This window comes from Lithobates pipiens, unplaced genomic scaffold (genome assembly GCF_037356315.1).
Source record: "Lithobates pipiens isolate NorthernLeopardFrog02 unplaced genomic scaffold, aLitPip1_a1.2 Scaffold_22, whole genome shotgun sequence".
Classification (NCBI taxonomy): domain Eukaryota; kingdom Metazoa; phylum Chordata; class Amphibia; order Anura; family Ranidae; genus Lithobates; species Lithobates pipiens.
This window is the reverse complement of record NW_027507784.1, coordinates 279,101,989-279,128,627: the sequence shown is the minus strand read 5'-3', so window position 1 is coordinate 279,128,627 and position 26,639 is coordinate 279,101,989. Positions and strand designations below refer to the sequence as shown.

The 26,639-nt window shown below is 42.1% G+C and overlaps 1 protein-coding gene across 1 annotated transcript in view; it reads left to right on the top strand.

Moving 5' to 3' along the window:
• Window positions 1–26,639, top strand: part of BAIAP3 (BAI1 associated protein 3) — a 554,780-nt gene that overhangs the window by 260,594 nt on the left and 267,547 nt on the right. The window contains exons 3-5 of the mRNA XM_077449095.1: window positions 11,672–11,753; window positions 14,535–14,621; window positions 19,471–19,578. Of these exons, the coding sequence (XP_077305221.1) occupies window positions 11,672–11,753; window positions 14,535–14,621; window positions 19,471–19,578 (277 nt within the window). The remainder of the gene's footprint in view (window positions 1–11,671; window positions 11,754–14,534; window positions 14,622–19,470; window positions 19,579–26,639) is intronic.

The window sequence follows — 26,639 nt, the reverse complement described above, 5'->3', positions numbered from 1 at the left end:
AAGTCGGGAGAAGAGGCCGGCGGCGGGGAGGAAGAAAGCCGGACTCCTCCGCTAGTAAAAGAGCTACACACACATAGCGGAGGAGTCCGGCGAGAAGACCCCCGAAGACGGAAGACCCCCCGGAGCTGTGCAATAAAATATTTTTTCCCTGTGTTGTGTTTTTTTTTGTACTTTATTTCACAGGTGAATGGGTAGGGGTACATTGTACCCCATACTCATTCACATAGGGTGGGGGGCCGGTATCCGGGGGCCCCCTTCTTAAAGGGGGCTCCCGGATTCCGATAAGCCCCCCGCCCGCAGACCCCGACAACCAACGGCCAGGGTTGTCGGGAAGAGGCCCTTGTCCTCATCAAGATGGGGACAAGGTGCTTTGGGGTGGGGGGGCCGCGCGGCCCCCCCTTCCCCAAGGCACCCCCCCATGTTGAGGGCACGCGGCCTGGTACGGCTCAGGAGGGGGGGCGCGCTCGCTCGCCCCCCTTTCCTGGCCGGCCGGGTAGCGTGCTCGGACAAGGGTCTGGTGTGGACTTTGGGGGAACCCCCACGCCGATTTTTTTCGGCGTTGGGGTTCCCCTTTAAGCCCATTCCAGGCGGCGGAGCCCGCAACGTCTCCTTTGCGGGCCCCGCCTACCTGTACACGCGCTCGAAATGGGCGGATTTGCCTCCTCCTTACGTGGGCGAGTCCGTTCATTTCAAAAGTTGAGCGAACTGTTTGCCCAACCTTGTTCGTCAAACAGTCCGCTCGTGTGTGGGCAAGTCCGCTCATGCAAATTTTGAGCGGACTGTTTGCCGAAACTGTTTGACGAACAAGGTTGGGCAAACAGTCCGCGCGTGTGTACGCGGCCTTACAGTGTTACCTTACCTGGTGTCATTAAAGCATTTGTCATAAAAGCATTTGTTAATGCTACACTTAGGTGGCGCTTCCTTCTCTACCCTAATCTGTAGCAAGAGAATATGTTGGGTACCAAGCTGTACAAGCTATATGCAGGAGAATGATGATATCACCACTAATTTTATAAGGTAATAATTGAGAGTGTAAAGAAATTTGGTGCTCATAAAGTTTATCTATATTCTTAGTGGCTATTGAAGAATATAGCTAAATGGAAGTTTTGGGCCCTGAGCTAAGCTTTAACCACTTCAGCTCCGGAAGATTTTACCCCCTTCCTGACCAGGGCATTTTTTGCCATACTGCACTGCTTTAACTGACAATTGCATGGATGTGCGACATTGTACACAAATAATTGATGTCCTTTTTTTCCCCACAAATAGAACTTTCTTTTGGTGGTATTTGATCACCTCTGCAGTTTTTATTTTTTGCGCTATAAACAAAAAAAGGCAGACAATTTTGGAAAAAAAAAACAATATTTTTTACATTCTACTATAAAACACATCCAATAAAAAAAATCTAAAAAATCTAATTTCTTCATTAATTTAGGCCAATATGTATTCTGCTACATGTTTTTGGTAAAAAAAAAAAATCACAATAAGCTTCCGTGTATTGATTGGTTTGCACAAAAGTTATAGCGTCTACAAACTATAGGATAGATTTATGGACTTTTTATTTGTTTTATTGTTTTTACTAGTAATAGTGGCAATAAGCGATTTTTTATGGGATTGCGACATTGCGGTGGACAAATCTGACACTAAGTGACACTTTTTGGGGACCAGTGACATCAATACAATGCACTGTCACTGTGTAAATAACGCTGGCATGGAAGGGTTAACATCGGGGACGATCAAAGGGTTAAGTGTGCTCCTAGGGAGTGCTTTCTAACTGTGGGGAGAATGCTGTGACTGGAGGAAAACACAGATCTGTGTTTCTGCTTAGCAGAATCACAAGATCTCCATCTTCCTCCCTCACAGAATGGTGGTCTGCCTTGTTTACATCGCTCACCGTGCTGCCTCTCCTGTGAATGATCAGTGGGTCCTGTGGCTGTCATGACCCAGAGCGGAGGAGAGGAATCGCGTACAGGTACATGATTTTGTGCTTAAAGACCACCCCGCCACAGTAAATGTATGTGGGGTGGTCCTTAAGCTGTTAAAGTGGAAGTAAACCCTTTTTTTGTAAACTTATACCTGCGAATATCTCCTAAACATGCACTGTTTAGGAGATATCCACACTGCATGCATCCAGTAATGTCATGCCCGTGCCATCCCTTCAGAGCTCCATGCCATCATCCGTGCTGCCAAAGGTGAAGATGGAAGCGCCTTCAGCAGTGAAAACACACCACTGGAAGGCTTCATTCTACGGTATTTCATAATATGCTAGTATGCGATGCATACTAGCACACTATGCAATTTGTTACAGGGCTTGAAAAAAAATGCTGTTTACTACCGCTTTAATGTGAACTCCAGGCAAACATTTTTTTACTTTGGAAAGATTGAGGAAAGGTTCAAACTGTATCAGATTTTATTACTTTACAGTGTTCCCATCCTCAGGTCCAGTACCAGTGGCATTATTGTTACTGTGACTGGCGACATTTCTACAACAGGTACAAAACAGCAATAGTAGAGTAGGGGAAGGCTAGAACCTCCATCAGCAGTATTTTTATTATTATTATTATTATATATTCTTTATCTTCACAACAAATATTACAAAGTTTCATAACATGCTATCCACATGGATGTGGAACAAATGGTCAAAAGGGAACCCCGAAAGTCAAAGTTACAGCGTGAATAATGATGATAAGTTCAGGATCCCAAAAGAACAAGTGTAAAGCATTTTGTGGAGCAGTTGAGGAAATGGGATTATTGCGGTGCCCATCAATCAAACAAAAACAAACTGATTTTAAAAAAGGGCAAGATATATGGAATACAAATTTAACAAAAGGAAAAATGTTTTATTTAATACAATAAAGAAATTACCAAAATACATAGACAGGGTAGACAAGGATCATCGGATTAAAATACAAATTTAATGAGTCTAATTAGTCAAAGATGGTAGCGACCTTGTAATTACTCCATGGTCAAGAATATCCCAACATGTTTCGCCATTACAATGGCTTCTTCAGGGGAACCAAAACTTGACCAAAGATGAGATGAGAAAAAAAGCTAAAGAAACATAACAGAAAAAACAAAACCATTAGAGAAAATTCCGGGTTGTGTGCTGCTCGGCTTTTAGCTGAAGAGATCTCACAATCAGATAGAATTTGATTGAAAAATATGTTCACCCATTGTGCTCACTGAAATTATGTGTATTGATCTCGAAAAACACTGGATGTATACATACTCCTGACTCAGGGGCAGGACTGGTACTGGTACATGGAAGTAAAAATAAGGGTGTTAGGAAAAGGGGAGGTGGGGGGAACAAAAGCACAATGCTCCCCAAGGAGGGGGTGCACAGGAGAGATATATGTAGCTTTACCCCCAAGCAAGCCTTTTGGTAACTTGGGTTCTCTGTTCTGCTTCTCTGTGTATGCAAGCCAAGCTTGAGTGGAATTCAGTTGGAAAAACCATCCAAGATTTTTCCGACGGAAATTCTGCTCGTGTGTACAGGGCATCAGGCTCTCTGACCAATCATTCTAGATTGTCTCGGGTGACTCTGATCCTTAGTACAGCGCAAACTGCATCCCGGCGGTGGCTCAGTCTCTCTGCATACGGATCACAGCTTTGTACTCTCTTTTCTCTGGCACAGCAAAGGGCTTTCCAGTGGCTCAGTCTCTGTCTCTCTCTTTCTCCTTGTCCTCTAATGTGGGTGCAGAGTGCTGCTTCAGCCCTTTTCACTCTCTGGCCTTGCACTGCTCTCCTCTAACCTGTTAAGTGATAGGTTTAGAGTTGTGGGTGTTAAGTTTAGGTGTAAAGGTTAGCTGTAGAGAATGGCTTAAGTGATAGAAATTTACTGTCTAGGGTTTTCTTCAAGTGTTAGGTCAAGTGCTAAGTAGGTACATTTAAGGAGTAGGTAAAGGGTTAAGCATTACTTTTTAAGTCTAGGCTAGGTTGTAAATTACAATGTTGGAAAGATTTTAAAGTGGTTGTAAACCCTTACAACCAACTTTGACCTACAGGTAAGCCTAGATTAAGGCTTACCTGTAGGTCCAAGAAATATCTCCTAAACCTACACGGTTTAGGAGATATTTGCCAAAAGACAGGCACCGCTGTCTACGGTGCATGCCCTGTAGACAGCGGCGCACAGGCGCACTGAGTGCACTGCTGTCAACGGCAATATGCCGGGAGTGACGTCATCGCGGCTTCGCCGAATGACAGCGGCGGAGCAGCGAGACCCACCGAGACCCACCGAGAAGATGGATGCTCCGGACTACAGGGGACAGTGGTGACTTTGCTGGCTCCTGTGTCAGGTAAGTGACACATAATGGGCTACTATGTGATGCATGGTAGTCCATTATGCTTTACCTTTGCAGGGAATCAAAGAGGAAGTAAACTCATCAGGGTTTACTTCCTCTTTAAGGATTCATTTTAGGGTGTGGGTTAAATAACGTGGGCTTTGCTGAGCCAGGCTTTGTATAACATCTTCTCAGGCCCAGAGGGCTATAAGCTACTCCACATGATATAGAATAATGGAGAGTATGGGGTTGATTTACTAAAGGCAACTAGACTGCTTAGTAAAGAGCTTAGTAAATTAGGTATAGCTTCACTTTGTAAAATGTATCCAATCAGGTGCAAGGAAAATAAAAAACACATTTTTGTTTGCACATGATTGGATGATAGAAGTCAGCAGAGCTTCTGCTCATTTTCTACGCTCTGGAGCAGCTGCTCTTTGCAGAGTTTACAGTCTATTTGCCTTTAGTAAATCAACCTCTTTGTCCTTGCAGAGATCTATTATTCCCATACATAGAAATCATAGAAATCCATACTTGTTCAAAAGTTCAAGGACAGTCAGCTCTAAAGAGAGGTGAAACATTGCTTGCCGTAGGCTGCAGCTGTAGACCATTATGAATGTTGGATCTGAAGTTTGTGTGGGACATATAGTAGGTGGGGTGAGGGAATAATATATAGTACTTCAGCCTCTATGACCTCATGCACACTGGGCATTTTTAAAGCTGCTGTTTTGGGCGTCAAACGTTTTTTAACTGCCTCTAAACTCCCCTGCATGTTATCCTAAGTATTCATGTACACATAGGGGTTGATTTACTAAAGGCCAATAGCCTGTGTACGTTGCAAAGTGCAATTGCACTCTGCAAGGGCAGATGCTTCAGAGCTTAGTAAATGAGGTGAAGCTTCACTTTGCAAAGAATACCCAATCACATGCAAGGAAAATAAAAAAAACAGAATTTTTGGTTGCACATGACTGGTTGATGAAAGTCAGTAGAGCTTCTGCTCATTTATTAACCTCCCTAGCGGTGATCCCGAGTTTGGCTCGGGCTGGGATTTCAGTACCACAAGCGGTAACCCCGAGCCAGACTCGGGATCGCATCGCTGGATACAGGGAGGATACGGGGAGAAGTTACTTACCTTGTCCCCTGGATCCAGCAATGTCCTCCGCTCGATTCACACAGTGCCCGAGTGCCGCAGAGCTCCGTTCCCTTCGACGTCACGCGCACGGGAGCGGAGATTGGCGCCAAATTCAAAAAAGTAAAAACACTCAAAACACACACAGCACTAAAAAAATTACACACCCCCTTTGTCCCCAGTGGTCTGTCCAGTGCCCTGCATGCACTTTTATATTATAAATACTGTTTTTTCTGCCTGGAATTTGGAGATTGCCCATAGCAACCAAAAACTGTCCCTTTATGTCAAAAGTAATTTTAGACCAACTAGAAAACAGCGATAATAAATTATAATCACTTGCAGAATTGAGCGATAGCGATTTGTGGGGAAATTTGTCATCAAACACTAAATCTAATGACAGCAACAATTCTGCAAATGAGCAAATTTCTGTGTTTTTGGATTTGATTACATTATTGAATAATTTTTTATATTTATTATCATTATTTATTATATTATAAACTTTATCATACCCGGGATGTCTGCTAGACTCTGGTTTGAACAGATTTAGGAGAGCTATTCCTATAATTGCAGGCCTACAATATAAAACGCCAAATTTCCATGCAAAATACTTGTATCGCTTTCAGCACCTAAAATCAGAACTAATCATACCGCCAGGGAGGTTAAGCTCTGGAGCAACTGCTCTTGCAAAGTGCACAGTCTTTTTTGCCTTTAATAAATCAACCCCATAGGCTTTTATCAGCGCTTTTTTGGCAGGACCTCTGCCAGCACATTCTGGAGCAGCAGGGTTTTGGCAGAAAAAAACACTAACAGCTTCTAAACTCTACTAAATGCCGGTTTCCAGCGTTTAGCAGATAGCTTTTTTCTGCCACTAAACTATAAAACAGTGAGTAGCTGGTCGTTATGGGGCTAGTTGCTAAGAAACAGGCTGCCACATCCTTAACAACGAGTGAGTCATCAGCTGATAGCTGAATGTAAAAAATAAACTTTGCCAGCAAAAAAGAATTTTGAAAAAAACCTGTGTGGGGAGACTCTTCCAATCCATACCAGGCCCTAGGGGGCTTCCGGATACCAATATCCCCCCCCCCCCGCCTGTAGATCCCCACAACCACGGGTCAGGGTTATGGGGAAGAGGCCCTAGTCCCCATAAACATGGGGGCAAGGTGCTTTGGGGGGAGCTGCCCTGCCCCAAAGCACCCCCTATGTTGAGGGCATGTGGCCTTTTATGGTTTCCTGGCCAACCAGGCTACATGTTGGATAAGGGTTTGGTATGGATTTTTGGGGGGACCTTATGCCATTTTTTTACATTTTTTACCCCTCCAAATCCATACCAGACCTATGGGGGGGGGCACGGGGGGTTCTTCTTAAAATTCATACCAGGCCCTATTGAGGCGGGGGCGGCCCACGCTGTATTTTGCAGATTTCTTTTATTTCCGGCAATGTTTTTTTTTTTACATTCAGCTGTCAATAAGCAATCCCGCTGACAGCTGATGACTCATCCGTTGTTAAGGCTATTCGCTGGTTGTTAAGGATGCAGTGAAGTGAAGCTACTAAACATTGCTTACGCACTTCTAAAACATTAGCTTTTTTTGTCCAGCGTTTCTAAAGCAGTTTTTAGCTTTCTAGTGTGAATGAAGCCTAAGGCCGCGTACACACGCGGGGACTGTTCGCTCAACTTTGTTCGTCAAACAGTTTCAGCAGACAGTCCGCTCAAAATTAGCATGGACGGACTTGGCCACACACGACGAACGAACAGTCCGCTGAAACCCTGCGCGATGACGTGAACGGCACGTACGACGGGACTAGAAAACGACGTCCTATACACTGCAATGCAACCTTCGGCGTATAAATTCTTTCTGAGCATGCGCGGAACTTAGTTTGACGAACAAGCCTACACACGCGGGGACTGTCCGCTCAAACCAAGTTTCAGCGGACAGTTTTTCGGGATTTCCGAAAAACTTTGTTCGTCAAACTGTCCGCTGAAACTGTCCGCTGAAGCCCACACATGAGCGGACTGTCCGCTGAAACACTGTTCAGCGGACAAAGTTGAGCGAACAGTCCCCGCGTGTGTACGCGGCCTAAGTGTAAATGATATAGATAGGAAAAAGGTTAAGTGTTAGGGAAGATAAATGTGAGATTGGTGATATTTGGGGACGAATTGGTGAGTATAGTGAAATTTAATTTTTGTTGGTGCACAGAGCTCTGTGTACAGATATCTGGCAGTAGCTTTGAAGTACTAAAAACAAATGTACCCGTCTTTTCTCACCCTTGCCATGATTATGAGAAACCACTTCAAGGTGAACCTAAAATGAAGACACAGGATTCCCCTTCATCCAAAGGAAAGAGTGTCGTTCTCTTGTCATAATGTAGCTCTCTTTACACAGCTAGGATGTGGAAATACAACACTGCTACAAATTGGTCGCACAGGGTAGACTGTCAGACCTTGTTATAGTGACATTTCAGGTGGCAATGCGTACCACTAATAAAGTTGAAGGCTTCTGTTACACCTTATTATTCTGCCAGCACAGATGTCCTAAAAAACAATATATACTCACAAAAAATGCCTGCTGTTTTCTATTAATGAGCCTATTTAAAGGTACTGAATATGTACATTGAGCATCTTATGCTATTGGTGTACAAAGAAAGGATTACAAGCAAAAAGGTACAAAACAATGCAACATACACAGCATTCAATGAGCTCAATGTTCAGTCATATGAACAAATGTAAATTATATATATTAGTCTATTGTCTTCATTTACAATAATGATAGGGGGAAAAAAATATAAGGCAAGTGCCCTTTACTGACTCCAAAAGAGGTCATTGTCACACTGCTATATGAGTGCTTAAGTGGAGAAAGTGGGAAAAGATTATCTTTTAACATTGTAAGAAGTTTAGTAAAATGTAATCTCAGTCACCAAAATCTCAGAATGGTCCCTTACCTCCTCTAAGGTGGGCCCCGCCAACACTGCCTACTCCATCCTGAGGCCCCCCTTAGCAAGCCATGTTCACTACAGAGCAGGGCTGTGTGCATCCATAGACACACACACGACATGCCATGCCCTGCTCCCTCCTCACAGCAGTTTGACTGACAGCAGTGTCTTCTGCAAGACCAGGAAGAGGTGACAGCGATGTTGCAGCCAGGACAGAGATGGAGCAGTTAGAGGTGTCAGGTTCATATTTTGGGATGGGGGTGTAGGTTAGGTAGTGGGGAGTTCTTTTTACCTTAATGCAGAGAATGCATTAAGTGAAAAAAACTGTTTTAACTTAAGAACCACTGTAACTTGTTAATGTAACTTCAGAAGTAATTTTTTTATCTAAACCTTCCAATAGAATATTACCTGGTAATTCTGCCATGAAGGACCTTATTCAGGCACTTCCTGCTATGGGGTGACCATGATAACACTGTCCCTGCCCACCAATATCTGCATTGTTACACACGCCTTACAATAAGTAGCTATGCTGGCTCACATTGCACATGATCCTGAGAAACAGCCACTGCTGAAGCGAGTGTATACAGAAAGAGGGTGGCTGAAAAAAGACCCTACCCTCAAATACCTGGAAAGCATCTATTCTGCACTCTGGGCATTTGTCCCTGAATGCATAAGGCACTAAACGTAAGTTCTACCCCATACAGCATTCTCCAGCCGCAGCGTGTTTAAATCTGCCATAGACTTTGCCAGGCTGCAGGCAGTGAGGCTGGATGCGCCATGTACAATTACCCAAAAACCATCATTCAAATTCCAAGTCTTTCCTTAAAAATCTAAATATAAAAGCCTGAATCTGGTTAACAGCACCTGAGAAACACGTTATGAAGTTTCCAATACACATTACAGTCTGGTTGTACAATTTCCTCTAGATTTACCAAAACAATAACCTGATTAGCTAGAAAATGAACATATATAGTAGTTAGGTTAGGCCATTGTCCAATATGTGTCGGTAAGTGATTGTATATAAATTGCGCAATCAGACCATAATATAATTGGCCATCTTCAGTACAAACATTTTAGTACATGAGGTTAATTCTATAATGAGCTTGTTTCAGCAGCGACAAGTCGGGAAGTCATTCTGTCTAAACATTTGCCATTATGTTACTGTTATAATCCACTGTTCCCAACAAGAATTCATGAAAAATAGTCTTGAAACGATTTCCAATTATTTCCACTAGGCAGCATGCTTTTGATATTTGAAAATGTTCGATAAGATTAGTGTTTAAGAACAAATTAACAATTTGAACATTAAGTGCCTGCATGCTGGGACGCCGTCATTCCTGAACACCTGTAGAAAACAATATTGATTAGCTAACAGAAGTGCTTTGTATACTGTTTGATAATTATGCACCGGCAACTGTTTATTGTGAAAGCCATTGAGAAACGTGCTGCCTACTGAGACAATAGAAAAATCAACCTTTATTGTGTCAAACAGGGAAATTACACTTTTTTTTTTACACATTCCGTTTGAAACATTAACTTTGTGGGAAGGCTATTTTAATGCAAATGTATGCCATCTAAAGAACTAATAAATTAACTAAAATATACCCTGGGTACTAGTGGGTGTTGGCATAGCAGTTTTGAAAGATAAGAAGAATGGGAGCTATGATTTATGTATTTTTGTTATTAGTGTTTCCTGGACTGATTTGGAAAGTGCCAATAGAGGCTGAAGAACAGTTTAAATGTGACCACATAGCAAATCAACAAGTGGGCAAGAAGTTCTTTGTAATAGAGTCTAAAATCAGAAGTGCACACTGTCTGTGTCCAGGCCCATGCACCTACATGGCTGTCAAATTGGGAGCAGCGGCTGAATGGGACTGCCTGCATTGTGATCATAGCTCCCAACTGTCCCTGATTTCGAGGGACTGTCCATGATTTGGAACAAAGTCCTTCTGTTCTTCTTTCCCCCTCATTTGTACCACATTTTGGTCTGATCTATATAGTTGTATATAAAATGCACTTTTTTATCTTTCAAAAAGGGTTTCCCTGTGCCAAATCTTTGACCAAATTTCTAAATTGCTGCATTTGTAAATTTAAAAAGCCAGTATAAAGTAATAGTAGTGGTAAAGAAAAGCACTTGTGGGTTTAGCTAAGTTTTTTTTAAATAATTCTCCTTAAAGGGGGGCGTGGCAGGGTGTGCTTGCTTTGTGCACTGGTCCAAATCATTTGATGGAGGGGGGATTATGTTGTGTGGTTGTTTTTCAGGCGTTGGGCTTGGCCACTTAGTTTCAGTGAAGGGAACTCTTAATGCGTCGGCATACCAAGACATTTTGGACAATTTCATGCTCCCAACTTTGTTGGAACAGTTTGGGGGTGGCACCTTCCTGTTCCAACATGACCGAGCACCAGTGCACAAAGCAAGGTCCATAAAGACATGGATGAGTGAGTTTGGGGTGGAGGAACTTGATTGGTCTAAACGTTAACCAGATAGAACGCTCAATATTGAACCGTACAGACTTTGTAGTGTGAGAGGGCACATAGAAAACAGTTTTTTGCCCTCGCAGAGATCAGCATTTTTCTGTTTTAGAAAATCACCAATCTCTGTACAAGTTTAAAGAGGAAGTAAACCCTAATGGGTTTACTTCCTCTTTCATTCCCTGCAAAGGCAAAGCATAATGGACTACTATGCATCGCATAGTAGCCCATTATGTGTCACTTACCTGACACAGGAGCCAGCGAAGTCACCGCTGTCCCCTGTAGTCCGGCGCATCCATCTTTTCGGTGGGGTCTCGCAGCTCCACCGCTGTCATTCGGCGGAGCCGCGATGACGTCACTCCCGCGTATGCGCACGGGGGCCGACACGCGCGGCAGCTCCATTGTTGGAAATGCCGCGCTCAGTGCGCCTGCGCGCCGTAGACAGCGGTGCCTGTCTTCGGGCAAATATCTCCTAAACCGTATAGGTTTAGGAGATATTTCTTGGACCTACAGGTAAGCCTTAATCTAGGCTTACCTGTAGGTCAAAGTGGTTTGTAAGGGTTTACAACCACTTTAAAGCCCTAAGGCAAATATGTTTTAATTTATATTTCAAAAAGAGTTATATATATTTTTTTTAAAGTACAATGGACTGTGGCCACCTATGTTGTTTTTTATACAGATTTGTGACTCATTTGTGACTGATAATTCTATAGATCTGTGTAAATATGAGTGCAATTTTTATGGTTAGAAAATAAATAATTACAAACCATTAAATAATAAGATTGATGAATACATCTGTATCATTGTCACTTTAAGCATTCCGTATGTTCAGTACAATGGCCTTGAATTTTCTGTCTTTCTTTCTCAGCGAGGAGACGGGTGATTTTTTTGATAGAATGAGAAGTGTACTTCAGAAACAAGAAAGCATGCAGCGGTATTGGAGGACCGAGGTACAGTATGTTCAGCTGTTTGTGTCATTATTATTGCTCATTTCCTAAAATAGCCACATAGCACAGCTGTAATGATGAAGGGAATAACTTGTGAAGATGCCTCATAGAAAGGTGCTCGCAATGAGCCCAATGTGAAACTGACACAATAGCAACACATACGGTGCCAATCAATTTACTATGACAGTAGAATCACTTTCTCTGTAGGAGCAGTGGGAATGATAGCTGTATTTGCTGGCACATAAATATGCCTGATGGGATCTGGGGGCCCTCTCTTCTAACTCATGCCCAAATTGTTCACAACACTCTATATTGGATAGAAGCAATGGAGTGTGGCTTTAGAAAGTGAATTCAAATCAAGAAATTGATGTCCTACATAGATATTTTATTTTTGAATGTAATTCTTTTTTTTTTTTTTGATTTATAAGGTTTATATATGCAAGTTGAACTCCAGCCAAAAAACATCTTTTGCTTGTTGGGTTGGGGTTTCTGTTGTGACATTTCTCCTTCCTTCCTGTCCCAGTGATGGAACAATGAATCAAAAGAAATGTTAAAGTGAGATGAAGTACTTGTCCGTGAAGTCTGTCACCAGAAAAAAATGTCTACATTGGTAGACTCCCTGTCCTGGTGTCAGCTATCAAAGAAAATGTACCCTCATGTTCATAACTACAACCAGGACAGAAAGTGAGGGAAAATCTCCCCAGTGAGGGAACACAGGAAGCAGAGGTTTTACTCTTCTCTCTCTCTCTTTTTTTTCTTAAAGAGGAAGTAAACCCTGTTGAATTTACTTCCTCTTTCATTCCCTGCAAAGGTAAAGCATAATGGACTACTATGCATCACATAGTAGTCCATTATGTGTCACTTACCTGACACAGGAGCCAGCGAAGTCACCGCTGTCCCCTGTAGTCCGCCGCATCCATCTTCTCGGTGGGTCTCGCTGCTCCGCCGCTGTCATTCAGTGAAGCCGCGGTGACATCATATCGCCGTTTACCACGGCACGCTCTGTGCGCCTGCGCGCCGCTCTCTACGCCTGTCTTTCGGCAAATATCTCCTAAACCGTGTAGGTTTAGGGGATATTTCTTGGACCTACAGGTAAGCCTTAATCTAGGCTTACTTGTAGGTCAAAGTGTGTTGTAAGGGTGTACAACCACTTTAAACCTTATCAATTTTAATAAAGGGTGTTACAGAACAGAGCCTTCTGGGCATTAATTCGCCAGCTCAAATCATACAAAATGTACAAAACTTAGAAACAGACATTCCAAAATAAGAACTATAAAGTCAAGAACTCGCCAGTGGTCGACTAACCTGCTCAGGGTCAACCAAGTCAACAGAGAAGGGCAATGTCACAGGAGAATTAAGCTGGATATACATGGGCCAAATGTAGAGAGACAACGGTTGGTTCAAAAAAAATACAGGCGACATTCGGCCGTGTGTATGTTGGTCTGTCTGACATAAAACCAGCAGCCCACCAACTTCTGGTCAGAGTGTTCTGATTGGGGGGGGGGGGGAAGGCTGTCCCCCTGTCAGAACACAATAGCTCAGCAGTGGAGATTGCTGAACTAACCTCGTATGGTTAGTACAGCTGCTCCAACCGGAGCTGTCAGTTTTTTACAGTGCAACTTGCTTTAGTGTCCCTCACAATAAAATCTGGGAAGTACTTAAAGATAAACTAGTGAATATAGAACTAATAAAATTGTATCTAATCAGACAAGTATAATGAAAACACAATGCTAGGTGGTTTCAAATCATTAAGGAAGCTGAACATAAATAAAGCTGGGAAGACCACTTACAGAAATATTAAGTAGCGGTATAAGAAGAATCAAGCCATATATCCCAAATGTTATGAAATTTCTTGGGACAACCTCAGGAGAGATATGTACTTTTGTACTGGGGAATTACTGAGTTCACCAGAGATTTCCAATATTCTAAGAAAGGGGCTACAGTGCCTTCCATTTAAGCACTATTGACTTCCTGGAATACAATTATAAGAGACTTAACCGCCCTAGAATGAGCCAAGGCCTCTGCTTGACCCACAATGCAAACATCAATCTGGCATGGAACTCGTTTGGTGGGAGATCAACTTTAAAGCCTTCAACACATTAAAGACATCAATCAATACAGTTATTTGCTCACTTCAAAAAAATAAACATATTTTAATATAAGACCAACATAATTAGCCAAATCTGTCTTGATATATAAAATCTTGTAAACCCTGTATGGTGTGCAGTTGCTCCTACACTATCCAATCACAGGCTAAGGTATCCTCTGACCTTTAGGGAGATTTTCTCTCACTGTCAATAGAGAAAGGGAAGATAAAGAACTGAAAGAGGATCTATCCCCTCTATGGTTTACTAAACATGCATTTATTGGTGCCTGTCTCCCCATTGGAAATTTTATTCTTACCTCCTGTCTTGAAGCCCACAAAGAAAGTAAGGGGAAAATGGCCTTCTGCCTATAGTAAAATTGCCCTGAATTCTGGTTAACACCAGTAACTCACGCTTTGTTCATTTGTTACCTTGAACTTCACTTTTATTCAAAAGTTATTTTTTAATGCATATGTTTACGAAGTTTCCATTTTCCAGTTGGTTTATGTGCACAAAATAATTTAAAGCATTGTCTTTTGACTTTTTCAACTATTGATGCTAATTTTATCAAACAGCAATTTATACAAAGTTGTGAGTAATTGGGTTTACTTCACTAGAGCAGATGGTCTAAAGGAAAAAAATAAGTTATTGCCAAATTATGGAAGACATTCTTCTGTGTTGTGTGTTTTTTTCTTTCTAGAGTGTTTTAAATAACAGCATCCCTCCTCCATATGAGAATACGGGGGAACACAGAGCAACAGAAAAACTAACACCTTCCAAAAGAGAGGTAATTATATTTTTTGTCTATTCAGTAAAGAATGCAATTAAGGCAAAATTAAATTATTGCACTCCAGGCAGGAGAATGGGGGAGTCCTCCTCTGACTTGCTCTGTCATCTTAGCCATTATTAAAAGCTCAGCTGCCCCTTAAGAATATTTTTTTGAGAATAAAAATCCCTGGCCAGATGAGAACAAAAAAACACTTCTCGCTGTCATGCAGCGCTAATCCTCTTCTAGGCTGAATGATGCTCAACGTCACTTAGTCTAATTCCTGTGAGCCTAAAGCATCATTGGCTCACTGGGTGTACCTCATCAGGTCATCATGGACTCATACCAGAACGATGCAGAAAGCAGTGTTGTGTCACTAAATGTGTGATCTAACTACATCCGCAGGAGGAGGCAACCAAACTGAAGATCCCCCTGGAAAAAATGTATGTACAGGTGCATGTCAAAAAAATTTGAACATCATCAAAATGTTCATTTATTTTAGTAATTCAATTCAAAGGGTATATATTTTATAAATTCATTACACACAAAGTGATATATTTCACTATTTTTTTTCTTCAACTTTTGGTGATTATGGCTTGCAGCTAGTGGAAACCCAGAATTCAGTATCTCAGAAAATGTTAATATTGTGAAAAAGTTGAATATTGTTTACTTGTGGTGCCACACTCTAATCAGCTAATTAAAGCGGAGGTCCACCCTAAAGTGGACCTTCCGCTCATTGGAATCCTCCCCCCCTCCGGCGCCACAAATGGCACCTTTCAGGGGGGAGGGGGGTGCAGGTACCTGTACAGTACAGGTATCTGCACCCACTTCCGAGATAGCTCTCTGCGGAAAGGGGCGTAGATTACGCCCCTTTCCGAAAGTACCCCGCTGCCTGCTGGGAAACACACAGATCCCAGAGGCAGCGGGTCCATCCTTATTGCGCAGCGCGACTCGCGCATGCGCAGTAGGGTACCGGGAAATGAAGCCGAAAGGCTCCACTTCCTGATTCCCATACCCAAGATGGTGGCGGCAGCACCCGAGAGACGATCGAGAGATCGGCTTCGGGTGCCGACATCGCGGGCTCGCTGGACAGGTAAGTGTCACTATTTTAAAAGTCAGCAGCTGCAGTATTTGTAGCTGCTGGCTTTAACTCAAAACACCTGTAAAGGTTTCCTGGGCTTTTAACTGGTCTCTCAATCTGGTTCAGTGGGTTGCACAATCATGGGAAAGACTGCTGACTTGACATATGTCCAGAAGACAGTCATTAACACCCTCCACAAGGAGGTTAAGTCACAAAAGGTCATTGCTAAAGAAGCCGACTGTTCACAGAGTGCTGTATCCCAGCATATTAATGGAATGTTGAGTTGAAGGAAAAAAAGTGTGGTAGAAAAAGGTGCACAAGCAACAGGGATAGCCGCAGCCTTGAGAGGATTGTGAAGCAAAGGCCATTCAAGAATTTGGGGTAGATTTACAAGGAGTGGACTACGGCTGGTATCAAGTGCCACCACACACAGACGTATCTAGGACATGGGCTACTATTATCACATTCCTTGTGTCAAGCCACTCCTGAACCAGAGATAACATTAGAAATGTCTTACCTGTGCTAAGGAGAAAAGGGACTGGACTGTTGCTCAGTGATCCAAAGTCCTATTTTTGGATTAATTCCATTTCATTTGGAAATCAAGGTCCCAAAGTCTGGAGGAAAAGTGGAGAGGCACCGAATCCAAGTTTCTTAAGGTCCAGTGTAAAGTTTCCACAGTAAGTGATGATTTGGGGAGACATGCCATCTGCTGGTGTTGTTCCACTGTGTCAGTGCAGCCCTCTTCTAGGAAATTCTAGAGCACTTCATGCTGACCAGCTTTATAGAGATGCTGATTTCATTTTTCAGCAGGACTTGGCACATGCCCATACCGCCAAAAGTACCAATAACTGGTTTAATGATCATGGTATCACTGGGCTTGATTGGCCACTGGCCAGCAAACTTGCCTGACCTAAACCCCATAGAGAATCTGTGGGGTATTGCCAGGAGGAAGATGAGAGACACCAGACCCAATAATTCATGCAAAAGGAGCCCGACCAAGTATTGAGTGCATACTATACTGTACATGGACATACTTTTCAGTAAGTCAACATTTCTGTATTACAAATCCTTTTTTTTATTGGTCTTATGTAATATTCAAATTTTCTGAGATGCTGAATTTGGGTTTTCACTAGCTGTAAACCATGATCCTCAAAAATAAAGAAATGCTTGAAATATATCACTCTGTGTGTAGTGAATTTATATACTGTAATATATGAGTTTCACTTTTTGAATTAAATTAAAAATAAATTAACTTTTTTTATGATATTCAAATTGTTTTAGATGCACCTGTATATTAATGTATAGATCAATTACCATGGTCCTTACTAGTATTGTTCAAACCTGTTTCTGAACATCATTGATATCAATAGTGATGGAATTCAAGTGGGGTTGTTTGGCAGTCTAGAAGCCCTCTATGGGGGCTTCTATGTGGTTCAGCCACCATTTTGCTATGAAGTCTGATGCGATCAAAAAGATTGGCAGCTACCTTCCAGACACTATTTTGGCAGTGGCCATAACAGAACCATTAGGCTCTTTTTGTATGTTTCTAAAACTAGAGGTGGGCCTTTATAGGAAAACAAAGCCTCTGACTGGCCACCTCGTTGGCAATGTCTTTGCAGTGAATGCAGTGGTCAGTCAGAGACTTGGTTTACTTCTGAACGCCTGCCCCTAGAGTTAGAAGCATCAAATAGAAGGACATTATGGTCACTGTCAAAATAGCCATTGTAAAAAGGTGACTGCTGCCAATCTTTCTGAATCTAATGATGTTTTATACGGTTTCAAATTTTTTAACCCATTTGAGCCATGGTGTCCCACCCCAGAGGGGTTCAGTGGACCAAGACGGGAGTCACGGACCCTGTACCCTGTTGTTTTTTAGAACACCCGTCATCCACTAAGGTTAGGATTAGAAAACCAATATGGCAATGAATTCCACCACATGATACTATTACCCCCACCTCCTTTTTGGAGTACATGGAGGTGGGGAAGAGGCACTTGTACCTTAACTTTGGACCATGAGTACTTTGCGCTACACACTCACTGCCTTCTATTTTCTGGCCACCCTGACTCCACGCTTGGATACGGTCTGGTTGAAATATTAAGGGAAATTTCCTATGCCATTTTTTTCTTTTTTAAATTACTACATTCCCTGAACAGCTCTGGAGGGCTTTCTATATTATTTTGGTTACAAAACATTGGCAAAATATAAATGACAAATTATAAACCAGACCTGTTCTTATTAATTTAACATAAATCTAATGTAAATAGACCCCCCCCCGACATTAAAGGGCGGAATGTGTAAATATATTTGAAAAATTACCACTATACACATATAATTATGTACACGGCGTAGCTTTTAGCACATTTTTTTGTGCCAAATTCATTGCCCTCAAACATTGTGGATGTTCAGTTGTAGCTTTTTAGAATTGAATTTGTGATGTTCTGAATGAATTTAACATTTTTAAGAACGTGAACACCAAATATAGTCATTACAAAGCCAAATGGTGGTGTGACACTCCAATAATGGAATACCAAGAAAAGAGGCAATAATAATGAAAGAACTAAAACTTTATCCCAGCCTTTTGGAGTAAATATAGTAAATAATATTGGAGTATATATAAAATGATATCTGTTTTTCATGGTGTAAGATTTAAATAGTGAATATATGTATATGTGTAAAAATAAATGTACCGGTATTTTTTTATTCCCTTAAATGTATAGTAGTTTAGAATATTTTTATTTTATGATCAAAGCTGAAAAAATAATTATAAACTGTCTTCTTTTTTTGTCGTCAGGTTAAAATAAAATATAGCATGTGAATATTTTGTATTTTCATGTGCAGTCCACAGGTAGAGCCCTATTCTCATTTTCAAACATTTGACTATCCCCCCTTATCTTCTTGATGAAAGTTACCTGTTGTTTAGCAGCTCCATTTGAACTTTTTCCACATATAAGTGAACAGGTCAGAGCAGCAAATCATCCTTTTCCTTCCTGCTGTTTATAGGCCACCAAAGTTTCAATTATAGACAGACAGGCAAACGGCTTCCACTGTGCTCTCTTTATAAAACCAGTTTTGCTCTGGGAATTCTTTGTTGTGGGTTTACCCAGTATTAAATATCTTTTACAGGCCTATAAACTTTCAAAACACAGAAATAAAATTGGCCCAAATGTATTATAGTTTCTCTGTACAGTGGAAGTTGTGCTCAAAATGGAAAGCAAAAGAGGACAAAGGACTTTTCACCAGCATTGCCTTTCAGCTACCTGCAGCTGACCTTACCATTGTTTAGTCTGTGCTATGACCATGTGGAGATGCCCATCTTTGGTGGAGAAGCATGATTTTGCTTTCTCATGTCAGAACTGCCCCTGATGACTAATGATCTGATTATTGGAAACAGCAGGATAGGTGAGTTGAACGAAGATCCACAGAATGGATAAAGCTGAAGCAGGAGAATACTTGTACTGCATGTCCTCGTGTACTGCATTCTCACCCGTGAGCAGCCCAGATTTTACATTGTAGGTATACAGGATGAGGCTCAAGGGAATGCTTTAGCAGTCACGTGCCAGGAAGTGCATTGCCATGTATCTTTCAGGAGAAATTCAAAGCAGCATTTTCAGGATATTAAATAATACTAAAATGTCTGCACTCATCACCTGACTATGATCTATCCAAGCTAGCTAGCACTTCAAGATATTGCTTAGACACAATAAAAGTATCTATTTTTCTCCATACATTTTCATGTTTTGTGCTCAGCTCAAAAATAAATATTTTTTTCTTAATTTTTTGTTTTTTAGCTGGAACTGCTGTATGAAGAAATCATCTACACACTTGTGTACATGGCTGGTATTGTGTCTTCTGAACACATTGCCAATGAAGAGGAACTTTTCTATTACCTTCAGAGGGTATGTTACCTTTAGTGCCTTTTCTTTATTTCTAGAATGTTTCTTGTGATCTTTTCATAAAGGATACAGACAGCTATTTGTATTGAATATTGAAAGTTATGTGGCCAGTATTGTAGATCAGCACCACGGACAGCTGCTCCACTCCCCGACTAACATACAGGCAGCTATTCAATTTTCTTTTCAATGTTTTTTTTTTTTTCTACTGGCCTTTTTTATGCACTGATTTTACTAATGGAGTTGGGTTTGTTTAACGTCTTGCTTACTGGTTATTTAAACCCCCCTCCTGCCCAGACCAATTTTTAGCTTTCAGCGCTGTCACACTTTAAATGACATTTGCACAGTCATGTTACACTGTACTCAAATTACATTTTTATCATTTTTTCACACAAATGGAGCTTTCTTTTGGTGGTATTTAATCACCACTTGGGTTTTTATTTTTTTGCTAAACAAACAAATAAAGACAGAAAAAAAAAGAAAAAAAGAAAAAAACGTTTCATAGTTTGTTATAAAATTTTGCAAATGGGTAATTTTTCTCCTTCATTGATATTCGCTGATGAGGCTGCACTGAAGGACTGCACTGATGGGCACTGTTGGGCTGCAGTTATAGGCACAGATAAGGCGACACTGATAGGCACTGATAAGACGGCACTGATGGGCTCTGAGAAGATGGCACTGATGGGCCCTGGTGGGTTGAACTGATGAGTGGCACTGATGGGTGGCACTGATGGGCACTGGTAGGTGGTATTGATAGGCAGCACTAGTAATGAGGCACTGATTGGTGACATTTATAGGTGGCACTGTGGGCACTGATGGGTGGTACTGTGGGCACTGGTGGGCACTGGTAGGTGGTGCTGGTGGGCACTGGTAGGTGATGCTGGTGGACACAGAAGCCTCTGTAGAGGCTCTCCACGAATGGGACTGTCACCTCTCACAGCCTCCGGTGATCAGATTTTTTTTTCTCCTCACGCTACCAGAAAAAATAGCCGATTACTGGCTTTGTTTACATCACATGATCAGCTGTCATTGGCTGACAGCTGATCACGTGGTAAGGGGTCGGGATCAACCCTGATCTGTGATCAGCCAAGTCTCATACACTCGCTGATCACAGAGTGCACTACGCACAGCCTACAGGGGGTGCGCAGGCCGCTTGAGCATGGGAGGACGTCTATGGATGCCCTCTCTGCAAATTAAGTCCATGCTGTAGCCGACTTTCGGCTATAGCACAGACAGGAGGTGGTTAAAGGAGAAGTTTGGGGTATAGAAAAAACAAATATACATACATACCTAAATGCTGCAACATCAGTGTTATCCTGCAGCTGTCCTACACCATCTCACACTAAAAACTGCATGATCACATGACTGCTGATTGATCAAGTCTCGGCCTTCTCTGAGTGGTGAACAGTGACTAAGTCACCAATCCCTGCTCTGCCTCTCCATTGCTCACTGGAGTGCAAGGCTAAAGATGGAGTGGGTGCAGTTGGTTTGGCTCCCAGCCGCAAGCTGAGAGCCAGAGCCAGCTGTCAAACAGGCACCTGGGCGGATCCCAACAGTAGGGTCAGGTTCCTTCCAGAGCCAGGAGCGGCTCTGTGATATTAGCTAACACAAGGCTTTAGCTGATTCTGGGTCACAGAAGAACAAATGTAGGTGCACTCCTGTGGCCCAGAAGAGAAGTATGGCCAAAAAAGCTTTGGCCTTACTTCTGTTTTAAAGCCCAAGGTCACCTTTTTCAAATATTCTATTTGTAAAATTTTGCTGTACATTTTTTATTTTCTCTATTTTACTCAAAGCAGCATGGTTATGCAGGAACCTAATAATTGTAAAATGTGTCACTTCCTAATTATGAAACAATAATAAGGTTACCAGGAATCATGGACTTTCTAGTCACAAAAACACATATAATTGAAAAATTACACACCAACTTTATTGATTTGTTGACATCGTTGCTGCTTTTTTGCTACATCGTTGTTTGTTTTATCTTTATTGATACATCATTAAGACTAAAATTAAAAAATCTAAAAAGCACCCTCAATAAGGCAAGATATTTTTTAATTCCAGTTTCTAAGCTTTCCGGCTCTGAATAGCATATCCTTCAATTAATATCTCAGCACAATACATGTCCAAATCATAGTGAAATTGTGGGTAATAATCACTGCATGCTGTATTTAGCCATGCGGGGCCATCTAATGTCCTTTACTTAACTGCTACAAAGGCTTCCTAGTATGGAACTATGATGCCCTGTACACATGGTCGGAAATTCAGACGGAAAAGGTCTGATCGGATTATATTGTCATAAAATCCGCTCTCGTGTGGGCTCTATCGGACTGGGAGCAGGATCTAAAATTTTCTGACAAAAAAATCCGATCAGACTTTTTCATATAGTTTGTAGAGAATTCCGATGAACTAAGTGCCACGCATGCTCAGATCAAATTACGAGACCAAAGCTATTGGCTACTAGCCTCTACGTAGTCCCGTCGTACGCAATGAATGTCACCACGTTCTGAACGATCAGATTTTCCGACAACTTTGTCCGACCGTGTGTATGCAACGCCAGTTTCGGACAAAATCCGTCGGATTTTGTGGTCGGAATGTCCGACCATATGTACAGGGCATTACACTGTAAGTGTCTTTGTATGTCGAAGCAGTGTGAAGTAAGCTTAAGCTAGTAAGGAAAAGCCAACCTCAGTATAACCATGTGTCCTCATTTAATATTGTTACTAGGTCCTATTAGAACTACTATGATACAATAATTAAGTTGATGACATATCTTTATTGGTGAATGATGGCGCATATATTCTGTGCCAATGTTACTCAAGCTACAGATCCATCTGATCTTTCATGCTTTTAAGTGACTCATCACCCAAGGAAGCTCCCGAATAAGCGGCTTTCCGCAAAACATGTCAAGCTGAGCTGTTAATTGAAGGATATAATGTTCAGAGTTGGAAGGCTTTGAAACTGAAATTAATATCTTGCCTTATTGAGGGTGCTTTTTAGACTTTTTCTGTGTTTTAATGATGTATCAATTAATTTTGTTTTTAATTATTCATATATTTGTGTTTTTGTGCCTATAAAGCCCATGATTCCTGGTAACCTTATTATAATGTGCCCTTTGGAAGATGCTCCCTCTTACTGCTTTGAGAACAACCCCAAATATGGGATCTCTTATAATCTCCTATAATTTCTTATAATCTCTTTCTGCTCTAAAGTTTAAGCTTTGCCTTTAGTTATACCTTAAAAGCAATTTGTAAAGCGATAAAATATCTGGCTATCATAGCTAAACCCTTCACAATTGCTAGTTTCCTGGCTATCATCCTGACCCAGTGGCTTCAATAATAATGTAAGTCAACAGTTAACAAGTATTCAGATTAGGAGTTTTGATTTGACTTGCTATATCCTTTTTCTGTGGCTTGGTACGTATGATACTTACAGGATTCTGCCCCTATAATCTTCGGTAGCACTCCCTAAAGACACACATAGATGAATACATACAGTGGGGATCGAAAGTTTGGGCACCCCAGGTAAATATGTGTATTAATGTGCATAACGAAGCCAAGGAAAGATGGAAAAATCTCCAAATGGCATCAAATTACAGATTATACATTCTTATAATATGTCAAAAAAGTTAGATTTTATTTCCATCATTTACACTTTCAAAATTACAGAAAACAAAAAAAATGGCGTCTGCAAAAGTTTGGGCACCCTGCAGAGTTAATATCTTGTACTGCCCCCTTTGGCAAGTATCACAGCTTGTAAACGCTTTTTGTAGCCAGCCAAGAGTCTTTCAATTCTTGTTTGAGGTATCTTTGCTCATTCTTCCTTACAAAAGTGTTCCAGTTCTTTGAGATTTCTGGGCTGTCTGTCACGCACTGCTCTTTTAAGGTCTATCCATAGATTTTCAGTAATGTTGAAGTCAGGAGATTGTGAAGGCCATGGCAAAACCTTCAGTTTACGCCTCTTGATGTAATCCCCCGTGGATTTTGAGGTGTGTTTAGGATCATTATCCATTTGTAGAAGCCATCCTCTCTTTAACTTGAGCTTTTTCACAGATGGCATCAAGTTACCATCCAAAATTTGCTGAAATTTTATTGAATCCATTTTTCTTTCTACTCGTGAAATGTTCCCTGTGCCACTGACTGCAATACAACCCCATTATTGATCCACCCCCATGCTTAACAGTTGGACAGAGGTTCTTTTCATTAAATTCTGTGCCTTTTCTTCTCCAAACGTACCTTTGCTCATTCCTGCCAAAAAGTTCTATTTTAACCTCATCTGTCCACAGAACTTGTTTCCAAAATGCCTCAGGCTTGTCTATATGTTCATTTGCAAAGTTCAAACGCTGATTTTTGTGGTGAGGTCGTAGAAGACCTGATGACTCTTCCATGAAGACCATATTTGTACAAGTATCTCTTTATAGTGGAATAGTGTACCATAACTCCAGTGTCTGCCAGATCTTTCTGGAGGGATCGTGCAGTCAAACGTGGGTTTTGAATTGCTTTTCTCACAATCCTGCGAGCTGTTCTGTCTGATATTTTTCTTGGTCTTCCAGATCTTGCTTTAAATTCCACTGTTCCTGATGACTGCCATTTCTTAATTACATTCCGAACAGAGGATATTGACATCTGAAAACGCTTTTCTCTCTTCTTATAGCCTTCTCCAGCTTTGTGAGCGTCAACTATTTTTAGTTTCAGTTTTCTAGACAACTGCTTAGAAGAACCCATGGTGCTGATTGTTGGGGCAAGGTCAGATGAGCCTGGCCACTTAAAACCTTTGAGATTGACATCACCTGGTCTTCCCAGACGATGATTGAGAACAATCCATGACACTGGCAGGTCTCAGCTTTGCAAAGGGGGCAGTGCATGCTATAAATTCTGCAGGGTGCCCAAACTTTTGCAGACGCCAACACACAGCCATAATTCAACACACAGCCATAAACTGCTGGCAACAAAAGTGAGTACACCCCTAAGTGAAAAATTAGCCATTTTCCCTCCCCGGTGTCATGGGACTCGTTGGTGTTACAAGGTCTCAGGTGTGAATGGGGAGCGGGTGTGTTAAATCACTCTCACTCTCTCATACTGGCCACTGGAATTTCAAAATGGCACCTCATGGGAAAGAACTCTCTGAGGATCTGAAAAAAAGAATTGTTGCTCTACATTAAGATGGCCTAGGCTATAAGAAGATTGCCAAGACCCTGAAACTGATCTGCAGCATGGTGTCCAATAACATAAAGTGGTTTAACAGGACAGGTTCCACTCAGAACAGGCCTTGCCATGGTCCACCAAAGAAGTTGAGTACACATACCCAGCATCATATCCAGAGGATTCTTCTGGAAATAGACATATGAGTGCTGCCAGCATTGCTTCAGAGGTTAAAGGGGTGGGGGGTAAGCCTGTCAGTGCTCAGACCATACGCCGCACACTGCATCAAATTGGTCTGCATGGCTGTCATCCCAGAAGGAAGCCTCTTCTAAAGGTGATGCACAAGAAAGCCTGCAGTTTGCTGAAGACAAGAAGATCTAGGACATGGATTACTGGAACCATGTTCTGTGTTCTGATGAGAACAAGATAAAATTATTTGGTTCAGATGGTGTCAAGCGTGTGTGTCGGCAACCAGGTGAGGAGTACAAAGAAGTGTCTTGCCTACAGTTAAGCATGGTGGGGGGCTGCATGAGTGCTGCTGGCACTGGGGAACTACAGTTCATTGAGGGACCCATGAATGCCAGCATGTACCGTGACATACTGAAACCGAGCATGATCCCCTCCCTTCGGAGACTGGGCCACAAGGCAGTATTCCAACATGATAACGACTCCAAATACACCCCCAAGACGACCACTGTCTTGCTAAAGAAGCTGAGGGTAAAGGTGATGGACTGGCCAAGCAGGTCTCCAGACCTAAACCCTATTGAGCATCTATCATATAAATGTACTCACTGAGGCCAAGATGCCGAGAGCGGTCGCTATTGCGACTCGGCGCAGAAAACCCCTGAAGGTGGCACAGAGGGTGGTTGCACCAAGAGGCACAAGCTACCAGTAGGACAGTCACTTGCTAGTAGATCAGCAGGTAGCTTGAGCAGAGCTGAAAGGTGATGTCCCGTGGGAAGGTCCAGAAGCAAAGGTAGCAAGTCCGTAAGGCAAAGGCAGAATCCAGGAGACAGGCCAGGGGTCAAACACAGTCCAGATCGGAAGACAACAAGTACCAGGAACGCTGAGACAGAAGGATAATCCAAGACAAGCCGGGGGTTGAACACAGGAGATAGCAGGTAAGTCCAGATGCAGGCTGAGGGTCAAACATGTTTAGAAAGCGGGAGTCGAAGGTCAAGCCAGAGGTCGGGTCAGGAGAAGATCAGCGAGGTCGATGAGGCAATCCGGGTCACAATGGGTAATACAGATCACAGGAACAGACGTGGGAATCACAGGAAGCTGAAGACAAACCAGCAGTGTGTTTGGATGACCTCACTTCCTTTATAGGTCAGCGAGGGGTCACACCCTGTGTGTGTGTGCTTGTGTGCTTTAGTTTATTCCTATTGCACACAGCTGTGTGCCAGAGTGCTATACCCGTGCGCATCCTATGACAGTGCCCCTCCCCGAGGGGCGGCCTCCGGACGCCCAAGCTAGCCATCAATTCCGGATGTTGCTGATGGAATGTCTTTATTAATTTGGGAGCATGAAGGTTCTTGGATGGTTCCCAGGAGTTATCTTCTGAAGGATACCCCTTCCATTTTACCAGGTATTGTATTTGTCTACCGACTTTCCTGCATCCTAGTAAAGCTTCCACTTCAAATTCATCTTCTCCATCGATCTTGATGGGTGGAGGAGGAGGCACTTCTCTTCCAGGAAAAGGACTAGGAACCAAAGGCTTCAAAAGGGAGGCATGGAAAACGGGGTGTATCCTGTACGATTCAGGGAGAGCTAGTTCAAAGGCTACATGATTTATTACCCTTTTGATTTTGAATGGTCCTATGAATCTGGGACCCAGCTTGCGTGTGGGACAAGGAAGTTTAAGATTAGTGGCAGATAGCCAGACTTCCTCGCCAATTTTAAATGTAGGGTTCTCCTTCCTTCCCCTAT